Genomic DNA, 11,013 nt, shown 5'->3' on the forward strand with positions numbered 1-11,013 from the left:
CTCCGCACATTCCTGGTCTAGCTAATATGTGTACACCTCTCTCGGGGATAAAAAAGCTCATGGATACCAAAATACAAGGGGATATTGGAGCCGCATCAACAAACGAATGATCTGAGGGCTTCGATTTTCAAGACGCGCAGCGAGGTGTAGTAAGATAATCGGAAGATTTGAAGAACAGCATGAACAAGCCATTTCCTGAAATTCGGATGCTGCATATGCAAATGAGGCAGGAAAACCACCATGCATGTGCTTAGCAGCATGCATTGCAAAATATATCAGCAGCACCGGGCATCGAATTGTACGCGGTGGCTTAGCGCCAGATCTCTTCTCATACGACTATTTTGTTCCCCAAAAGCAAGTCTTCGAGGTAAGCAAACATTGTGGTTCTCTGGAAGTTACAAGTCGGTATCAACAGTAACTTCGGCGTCCGCTGTTGCGTTTGCACTTTTAGTTGGAGGACATATGTGGTAGATAACTAGCGTTCAGAACTACCGGCTACGAGAATCACAACGGCACGAGGAAATGCGCATGCGATTGGTTAAAGCAATGATTCAGAGAACAACACAATCGGAATGGCCAACAAATTTGCCAGAAGTGAAAGAATCGTGCAAATTGGCCTCATAGTTTGCTGCCACAGTTGATCTATTGGTGCAATCAACCGCAAAAGGCAATTACAGATGTGACGTTCATGGTTGTGAAGAGAACCAGCTCCAAACGTTACAAGATTACACAACTGCCAATGAAATTACCGTTTTCGTTGGGACAGATTTCATTGGTTGTTCTTCACTCGCCCTTGACAGATGAGTTGTATACATAGTATCCCTTTTTGGCCCGCCTAGAAGGGTCCACGTGAGCTGCATACGCAGTCCGTTTACGGCTGCACGCGACACGCCTGTACGCGTCAGTGTTCAACAGATCAGCTGATTCACACGTTCATCGGTCTTCTGGTTTGGCTAAGCGCATCAATCTATCAAGCGGCCACCTAGACTCGGCTTTATAGTATTAAGAAGGCACTAGGAAAACTGTGGTCCACAACAGTGGTTCTACTGGATAGGATACTGTCGGGAAGCCCATACATGAGCAGAAGGACGAATAGAGTCCTCAATCAAAGCCTCTGGCTCATAAGCCTAATCTAACCGCAAGGGAGTGGATCCGTTCCGGCATACTACTACAGTAGTACGTGTTTAGTATGAAAAACTTCGCGGGTGTCAAAGTAAACCCCCTTCCACCCCCAGTAGACCTCAGTGGGCCACATTACCATAAGGTCTAATCTCTTCACAGCGATTTTCGAGAAACCAAATTGATTTCGGTTTTATCAACATTCAACAATTTGAGCATATACTCAACACAGAGGGGAAAAGAGGTATTCCGAATGTTTTAGTGGTTTGAAGCTCACTATGGAGGGGGGGCGCACAACATCCAAATGAACTCACCCTGCCCGTCAGTGCTACAAACAATGTGCTCTTTGCCACTCAACTCGTCTGGCGAGTCAACAGCTTCGGGGACGGCCGAGTGATTCATCCAAAAACTCAAGGTGAACGGCACGTTGTCAAGACGATGCTCTACCTGGGAGAGTTGACCCTCCGTGACAGTCCACTGCGTAGAGCCGTTGAAATGGTGAACAACGGTGGACACATTGTAACCGACATCCCCGATGTTGATGGCGTGCGAAACGATTTGTTCTTGTGGAAGTAGTTCGTGCAAATGTGGCTTCGAAACGCCTGTTGGCATCAAGATGTGGTTGGAAACGGTCATCAGATTCATCCATGCAAAATGAGTATGGAATGAAATAAACAGAGGTAGCAAACAACTATCTTGAACGGGGTCTTGCTTTGTAAGACAATCACCAGAATACTATCAGGTATTTGGGTTGAGAAAAGACAATTTCAAAAGATTAGAGGCAATGTTACTAGAGTCCAAATCCCTGATAGATTAGGGAAAGTTAAAATATAGGTCGGCCAGTTTTGGCTACGGAATCCCCTCCCCGTATCAACTCAGGAACTGGACAGAAATTTCCAAGTTCATAAGGAAAAACGCGTAATTTTAAGTATCGTAAGCGATGGGATTTTGATTTCGACGGAATATGATAATGATCATTGATGAAGGTGTCGTGCTTCACCGACTTGGAATACACACCATATTGATCGGGATTCATTGTGTCTTGGGATGAAAAATCCAGTCGGGCAACCTCGTCCAGTGTTGGCAAGGGAAACCATATCCCCCAAAGGATCTAGAAATCGCGGACCATCGAAAATGAGTAGCGTGGGAAGCCACGGAAATACAAACCTCAGCTATACATGCTGAAACCGCGAGGTGAACAAAGGATGACTTGGCACAAGGAGATTACGAAGAGTTTGGGTGCCATTGATGCAGTACGCCTTTCAGGATGGGGTCCCCGTGACCCAGCCTGTGCTTGGCTTCAGACAATGGAAAAAATGGAGGCTGATCGATGTCAATGACGTTCTTATTACTAGGTTATTTCCAGATTTTCTGACTGAGTACCGGAAGGTGTATGCACCTCAGAATATTTGCGATAGGCCAACACCAGGTCCCCACCCTCACACAATCCTTTCTCTTCTTTTCATTCTCAGGCGTTAGGTACAATTAGATAAACTTTGTGGTTGTGCGATAGTGAAACATCAAAATCAACACCGATTTTGATGTATCTGTTAGTCAGGATGATAGTGATGATGATGATGATGATGAAGATGATGATGATGATGATGACGATGATGATGATGATGACAGTGATCACGATGACGATGGTGCTTTGATATGAGGAATTAATCTATAAAGGTACGAGGGCAAGCTAAAGTCCAAGAAACTCGCAACGACATGTTGCCAGCGCTAGGCTAACCACCCTAAATCTCGCCGACAGCGTCTTCATAATTTGATAGACTATTTCTCACTGAGTGTAGAACGTTGGGTCAGGATGGAACAGGAGTATGTAAGGTATCCCAAAGCGGCTACGGGGAATCGCCGCCGGTTACGCGAGAAGCGCCATGGAGCAACCGACCCGCTGAATATTATCTAATGTACGTGGAAAGAGACCAAGTTAGTGATTACAATCCTACAACCACTGGGTTATACAAATCCATCTGGTTCTTGCTTACACCTGGCGTTAAAAAAAACGAATAACCCTCTAGGGTGAGAAACTTCGGTAGTTCCAATCAGAAGCTTGAACGAATTTTTACCTTCATTGAGTGAACATTTGAGGCAAATCGATATCCTAGATTAAGTGATATCAGAATTTCACCGTAATATCACCTTATATATATATATATATATATATATATAGCGAGGGAGACATTACATATAGGGAGTGTTAGGTCGTACAACCCTCTACAACGTCCGGCCTCCTGAAAGGAGCATTTTTGAAGGGTCCATTTAGTCACTCTGGTAGAATGGGATAGCACTTTGTTCGCAATTGTATCTGATCCCATTTATCAATTCAGGTTTTACAAAATTCACCAAATACATGGTAGAAATAAGAAAGAAATGGGACAGGGCGGGGGACTTAAGATCAGCGGACAGTAAAATATCTGAGATGTCTAGACCTCCAGTCAGATAATCGAGAAAGCAAGAGTATAAAAGATACTGACGCCGATTAGCCGCCATATCGTTCAGTGTCTCCAGCCAAGCAAAGGGACGGACCACATGCTGGAAGATGGACACCACTAACCTCACCCGGACTTTTCGTAACATACTTCATTGCCCTTCTACAGTATAAACGGTAGTTTTATTCACGTGGCGTAGCGGACGTTCGGCCATGCCATACTCACCACAGAACTCTCGTAGGACTCTCAAGGATAACGGATCTAAATCACACGTGAAATCCGGACCAAGGGAATCTAACTGCAACCCGTTCAGAGCACGCTCATTCCATAGAAGCTTCACGCGCAAAACTGCTTCCGCAAGTTTACAGTCTTTGGAAACTGTTTCACAAGAATTCAAATTAGCCATTGGCGCGATGGGTTGCGGGGACGGCAGGACCGGAGAGTTGAACTCATAGTTGACATCTGAAAACGGTGAGATCACGGGGGGTACTCGGTTATAAGCGAATGATGAAAAAGATGATGGTGGTGAACAAATCAAGTATGAAAGGCAGAAAATTGATCATCTTGAAAACGCTGAGCAAACACACACACACACCAGTCCACTTCCCGACAAACGAGGCTTTCGATATCACTTGTTTCAGTGCCTGTAGCGAGCTTATCGAATGTGGAATAGGATCTCGAGAAATATCACTTCCTTCGCCTGTGGCTTTATACCAGTTTTCTGAAAGAACTAATATGATATACGTATATAGCAATATTTGATCACCGTTTCCAGCTCATCAGTGAACAAGCAGCCTGCTAATGTGTTTGTTCAAGAAATACGGCTTCCATGAAACCTTCGCGATATCCGCCAACACCAATTTTAAGCGTGGTATTGATTTCGAAGGAAAAAGATTGGTAGGTTGAATATGGGACCCACCTGACCCCTGATATGGACTTTGCGTTGAAGGACATTACAAACGACAGTTCCCACATAATTCCAAGTTGATTTCATGAACGCATCAGCTAGTTTGCAAATAAATGAGTTGATGAACGCCAGAAACGGTTCGGATAAGACGTGAAAGGCTCATTAGGACATCTTTCATTACGCAAACCCATACGTCGAAGCTGTACACAGCTCACACATTCAGCTCGCCGGCGTCATGACAGTTTAACGCCACAGACGTACGCATTATAGGCAAAGAGGCAAGTATCGAAATTAGCTCACAGATGCAACCGATCGCTCGTTCGAGAGGTTAACATCGTTCCTCAAACACATTCGCTACATGCATACACTGTCCGAGAGCTCAAGCCAAGATTACATTCAGCAGGGGCAGCGAGCCAGGTGGTGCCCCGATGAATAGCTCGACCCCAGAAGCACATGTTATAGCAACGGAGTAATCAGGCCTTCGTAGTGGATGCGATATTAACCTAATCTTTAGCCCGCAGAGCAAAAGTTATTGGATTTTCAAAAGATCCTTCAACAGATGAGTTGTGTTCACTGTGATCACAAGAAAACCAGGATACCATTGGAGGTGGTTCATAACACTGGATGAGGTAATGGCCTTTCGACGACGCCTTGAATGTTTACGAAGTAGTTCGTCTTGGGCTTGGAAATATTCCGAGAAATCACTGTAAAACAGTGGCTTACTTCCCGGAATATTCACCAAGAAGAAGTGAAACCGGTAAAAATGACTCCGAAATAGCAGCGTGGCTCGTATGATCAATTTGTGAGGCCTAAAAACCTCCTAGTCGCTAGTCGTAACACCGGCAATGCTTCAGCTGTTCTCGGTTTTAGTCACTTAACCACCTGGGTTTACAAAACAGGCCAAAAAACATGTATGGCGCTTCATGCATGCAACAATATTCTACTAGTTCAGACACTCGGACGTGGGAATGCGAACCGGCATTAAGGGGATACTGAAACGGGATTGGCTGGTGGGCCCACACTTTCGACCAATCAGAGCTTGCCTTGATGCTGCAGAGACAAGCGGCCCGATATTCTGGCCAATCAGGTGCGGATTAGGCTTATTGGCCGAAGGAGCACCCAATCGCGAGCGGTAAGGCAGTTTTGGCGTTAAATTCCACCTAACGCCGACCCAAAACTCATCGGAAGATTGCAACTCGCGTTCGCACGCCGTTCGGCACAATGTAACTCGTTACCTCGTCCCACAACATCCGAGTTGATCTCACTGATCTCCAAAGTTCTGAGCCTGAAAAGCTCGGTAACGTTCTTAACAAAAGACATGACCAAGCTGTACCATCGGGTAGTGAGATTTTTTACAAAGCGAAAACGGAAACACATTTGTGGGGCCCACGTTTTCAATCGACTTAGGAATCTCGATATGAGGATCCCGTAAAGTTTGTTCTCGTTGAGGGGCGAAATTCCATAAGGTGCTCTAGTTTGAATATTTTTATGCGACCGCAGCTCATATTCTACGCGAGTACCAACGCCGACGGCAAAAGCGGAAGCTACTCTGTGCGAGACATTGGAAAGTCAAAAACCGAGCTGTAGGCGAATCTACTTCCTTCCCGCCGGATAGCCACTAACCCAATGATCGATGGAAATATCCAGTGCCAAATGCTGCTTAACACTAAAAAAGTATGATGGCGCATCTCAAAAACGTAGAGCATACACGTATGCAAATGCGATCCACTTCGATTCAATTTATGCAAAGCGGCTGATAATCGTTGGCGTGCTGTTGTCAAGTCAGTATATGCACTCGGCGGGCAAAAAAGTCAGAACGGGAAGTGCTGGGTCGCAGGGACCACTTACAAAAACATTTGGAAATTTAACAATAGAACACATCCAGACAGGACATATCTAACTAGACAGGTATGGGAATACGCAGCATTGGGAACGTGGTGGAGATTGGGCAACAAAACTGCATTCAGACCTATGCACAGTATCACAGGCCACTTGGGGCGTAATGATACCCATTAGGCAAAGTAGTGGATGATAACCGACAGGATGCATTATCACCTAGAGCGTCATCTCTCCAAAACACACGTGTTTGTCTGTCAGTCCTGCGTGTCTGCGCATACTACTGTACAAAACAGATTTCCTACTTGAACCTTGTTTCAAGGTCTGTTGCAAGTGTACTAACAGAGAGAAATTATCATCATTATTCGTAAATAATTCGACATTCGTTTGGTACCATGCCACCGAAGGAAGCACGCGGGCTGGGATACTGCCAGGTTGCCCAAGCCTGGACAGGGGGAGTCGAGAGGCAGAGGTCGGGTTCGAACCATGGACCTTCTGATCAGTATATCCGCACTCTAACCACTGAGCAATAGTGAATGTCAACCGAACCTTGTGTTTCACCTGCCTAAAGGTATCTATGTGGAGTAAGAGGTGAGTGGATTTAATGACTGTCAGCGAAGTGGTCCACTTCCCACCTTCGGGGGTACAACCCATGGAGCACAATTACAAACCTGAAGGCTCGACTCGTCAAGCCAATAAAGCTCGAGGTAGCTCAGTGGTTGAAGCCGCGAAGTTACTGACCAGAAGATCCGGCATCTCAACTGCTCTTGTCTAGGTATCGATTCAATCAATTTATCAGCTATAAACCGTGTATCACGTACACATCGGTTCCAACTGTTACAGCGTCGATTATCAGAAAGTGAGAGAGCGTGGGACAAGTGTTGAAGGCGATGGAATCTTCAGTCAGTTCGGAAGCTAAATAGCTAGTCAATGAAGACGATAGCTTTGATGCACGAGCGTCATTGACTAGGCGACCGGGACATTTCCATCAGCCTCATCAACCATCAGTGAGTTGAGTCTCGGGTTCACCATCCACGGAGGCTGCAGTTGTTGACCCCACTCAGTTTACTGGTTAGTGTTTTCATACTTCGTTGCCAGGTCGTTCACTGTCCGCCTATCGGTCGCTTCCACGCAGCACACGGCTGGGCGAAAAGGGCTCCGCGAGGCGGACGGTCTTCTGACATGCGGAGTACATGTCCTAGCCAGTGCGACCTACAAAGCGCGAGTAATTCATCTATCACGGAAGAGTTCCTTCTTCCTAGGACAAGCATTACTAGGACCTCAGCATTACTAATTCGGTAATCCCACTGGTCCCGACCACCGCTTCGGAGATACCGATGGTCAAACGCTCACATCTTCCGTATGTTCCCTGCGCGTAGAAGCCACGTCTTTAATCCGTAAAGCAGTATAGATCGCACTGCCGCAGTGTGAACCCTATCCTTGACATAGAAACTCACGTCAAGTCGCGCCATAGGTGTCGGAGGTTGGCAAAAGCTGCCCTGACCTTCCTGATTCTCATCTCCAGAATTTATACAACTATCCAGATTAACAAATTTATCTACCGTATGGATTGCTGCTCGCCTGAAAGCAGGTTTCGATTTGGTTCAACCCACACTTTGGAGGTGTGAAGCGCACCCAAACCCATGCAGTAAAGCTAGTTAGGTTATTCAAAACGATTTCAATTTTTGAAGGACCTGAACCAAGGAGAGCAATATCATCCACATACTCAACGCCTGTGAGCGAAAGTCCCCGGAGCATTCCACCCTTCGAGGTTTCAGAGGCTGTAGAGAAAATTCAAGCAGCATATCAATAACAAATGTGAAAGGGAAAGGCGAGAGAGGGCAGCCCTGTCATACATCAGGAGAAAGCTTCCCGTATACTCGTGCGCGCCCACAGGAATTCGCATACAGTGCCTCCATATGAGACATAAATTCGGAAGGGACATCTTTGGTCGCCAGACACCGCCGCAGTTTCTGACGAACGACGGAAGCGAAAGCAGTCTTTACATCAAGAAAAACGATCAACGTGGAAAATCTGAAGGAGCGGCATTGTTTGAGAATTTGTCATAAGGCAAAGATATGGTCGATGCATCATCGACCAGGGCGAACCCCAGCTTGATTCTCACCAATCTGTCTCTCCTGATAATCCATCAACCTGCGTAAAATAATGCCAGAGAGCACCTTAGATGCGACGGATACCAGGTTCATGCCACGATGATTCTCAATGGCGTTCTTGTACCCATCCTGGGATGACGATCGAGGAGCTCCGTCCGGCTGGTATCCTGTTTCCGTTCCAAATCTCATGCGGTACGGTTGACAGACTGTGCACCACGACCTCGCCAACTCCTTTGATGAGTGCGGGGTTCAGATCATCATGGCCGGGTGCCTTGCCACGCTTCAGGATTGATATCTCACGCTGGATTTCGGTTGCTGATGGTGGGTGAATGTCGATGTTCCATTCAGGCCCGCTGAGTTCCTCCAGCGGTTGTGCTGTCGTGCAAGGCACTTTCAGCCTTGGGACCGAGTGCGACTCCCACACCGATGATACCACGAGCCACTGCGTCAGGATCACGGGATGCCCGAGGAGTGAAATGTGCAACATCTGCGCTTGTCCAAGGCCACTTGAGGAGCACGACCGAAGTGGGGTCTTGCATGCGTGTTTCGGAGACACAACATACATCGAGAGAGGGAAGGCAAAGTTTCAGTATGGGATACCTATTGCCCAATTTACGGACAGATCTCTTGAGGTTAGCGAGAGAGTATTTTGGTTTATTTTCTTCTGGGTCATGGTTTAGACAGGAAACAATTGCTAGGGGACTGACAGATGAGTTGATCGCACAGTATCGTTCAGTTGTTGAGAAGAGAGTGATAGAAGGCCAGTGAGCGAAGAGCTCTAGGGGTGGATGATACTTCTCGATCGCCCAGCTTGAAGAAGGGGGTTGGGTTATGACAGCTCACCTTAAGTCTGACCCACAAGGCAGTGAGGGTTTTGAGGGCAGTAGGGTTTTGTTCAGGGACCCTACTCCTAGCCTCTGACTCAAGGGTCTGAACCACAAGACAACGGTTCTTAGAGTTTCCTTGCGGGGACCCTTCCCGGAGCCAACGACTCAATAGTCTTACCCACTTGGCTGTAGGGGACCGGCCTGGCCCGAGTAAGCAGGGAGTACGGCATTACCGTCTTAATCCACAGCAGGCACTTTTTGAACAGTACCAGACCCTCGAGTCTTAAATGAATTTCGACCGCACTTAATAGTGGGCCAACCTTATCAAACCAGTCCTTCCTCGGGAGGGATGCAGCACCGCTGATTCCATACATATGGACATACCGGTCACCTGCCTTACGCCTTTCATGGCATGTCTGAACCTTTAGGAACTAATTTCCAGCCAATATAGGTCGCAAGGTCATTGCAGCACAGAAGCCCCACCACCGCGACAAGGTGAGAGCTTCAGGTCGGGTTTATCTAGGTTTGGGCGACTTCACAGTACATCATCTCGCGTGCTTTCGTCTAGTGGCAAGGCAGCTGAACGCTTGTTTTTTTTATATTGTGACGAGATGGTAGATTGCCACCTGCCTAATGCCAAGGGGGAGGGGCTGGTGCTTTCTGCACATCACTATGCTATGGTCACGCAGCAGATTAAAGATGATTGAAATGGCGTCAGTCGTCTATGGTTCCAACCACATTTATCGTTCGCGAAACATTTGACCACAACTGGTTTGCCAGGATGACATGGGCTTCAAAGCTAGAACTCACCCGAACACAGGCGGCTCAAACAAATAATCTGGTTCTTGGTAAAGTGGCTTGTTTCCTGATATGTGTTGATTCCTTTTTCCTATTTTTATGTTGTACAGCGCGATTCCCCCTTTTTGTTATTTTGGTTTTGCGTCTATACCACCCTTCTTGTTTTTGACCTGAACATAAACTGTTCTTTGACCTTGTCATCATACGTTTTGTTTAATTTCACACGTGGTTTCGCTATCTTGTAAACACGTGGCTTTGATTCGGCGTGGACTTCGAGACCCGTTAGGAATTAGCAGTTCCTAAACCGGTGTATAGAAGCCGGCGTAGTCCCACGATTTGAGGTTTGTAAAGTTTTATCATTTTATTATTGTATTTATAGTACCACATTTGTAGATACACCTCCATTTGAACGATTTGGCTTTTGGGGTACTGCGCGTAACTCGACGTGGTCCAAAAGATTGCTGGAATGCATCTATAATATGTACAAGATTTGTTGCCACAAGCAGGATTGTGGGGCTGCCATGCCCCTCACCGAAACCTGTTCTAAAACCCGAAGGAGATGAAAAATATATCGCACGTGAGTGGGTGTTTTATCTCACGAGAACGACAAATGAATGGCGGAATTATCTACCAACAACAACAGCAGCTGCTGCGTTGCCCAGACATTGCTTCCAGGATCATATTGGTGGACAGTGTGTTAAGATTTGAAAGCTCGGGTAGGTCTATTCGTCGTTCATCAAGTGGTTGGTCTTAGATAAGCCGAGTTGACACGTGACAGTGAGGTTGTCAATCCACTTAGGATCATTGGAAAAAACCGGGAGGTGGGGGTGGAAACCTCAACCGACCAAAGGTCACAGCATCTCTCTTGCACAACTATCTTAGCACTAGCTCGCCCACACAGACTGACAGAAGGTTCAAATGAAGTTCAAGAGGAACCATCAAATGAACCGAACCAGAAGAACTAGACCCTAGGC

General features: G+C 46.6%; 1 protein-coding gene across 1 annotated transcript in view; it reads right to left on the reverse strand.

Moving 5' to 3' along the window:
• The window catches only part of T265_03229 (hypothetical protein), a gene marked incomplete at both ends in the record, with an annotated part of 53,399 nt that overhangs the window by 24,023 nt on the left and 18,363 nt on the right, over positions 1-11,013 (reverse strand). The window contains 2 exons of the mRNA XM_009167662.1: positions 1,434-1,721; positions 3,783-4,019. Coding sequence (XP_009165926.1) covers positions 1,434-1,721; positions 3,783-4,019 — 525 coding nt within the window. The remainder of the gene's footprint in view (positions 1-1,433; positions 1,722-3,782; positions 4,020-11,013) is intronic.

Source organism: Opisthorchis viverrini, assembly GCF_000715545.1.
Source record: "Opisthorchis viverrini unplaced genomic scaffold opera_v5_45, whole genome shotgun sequence".
NCBI lineage: Eukaryota > Metazoa > Platyhelminthes > Trematoda > Opisthorchiida > Opisthorchiidae > Opisthorchis > Opisthorchis viverrini.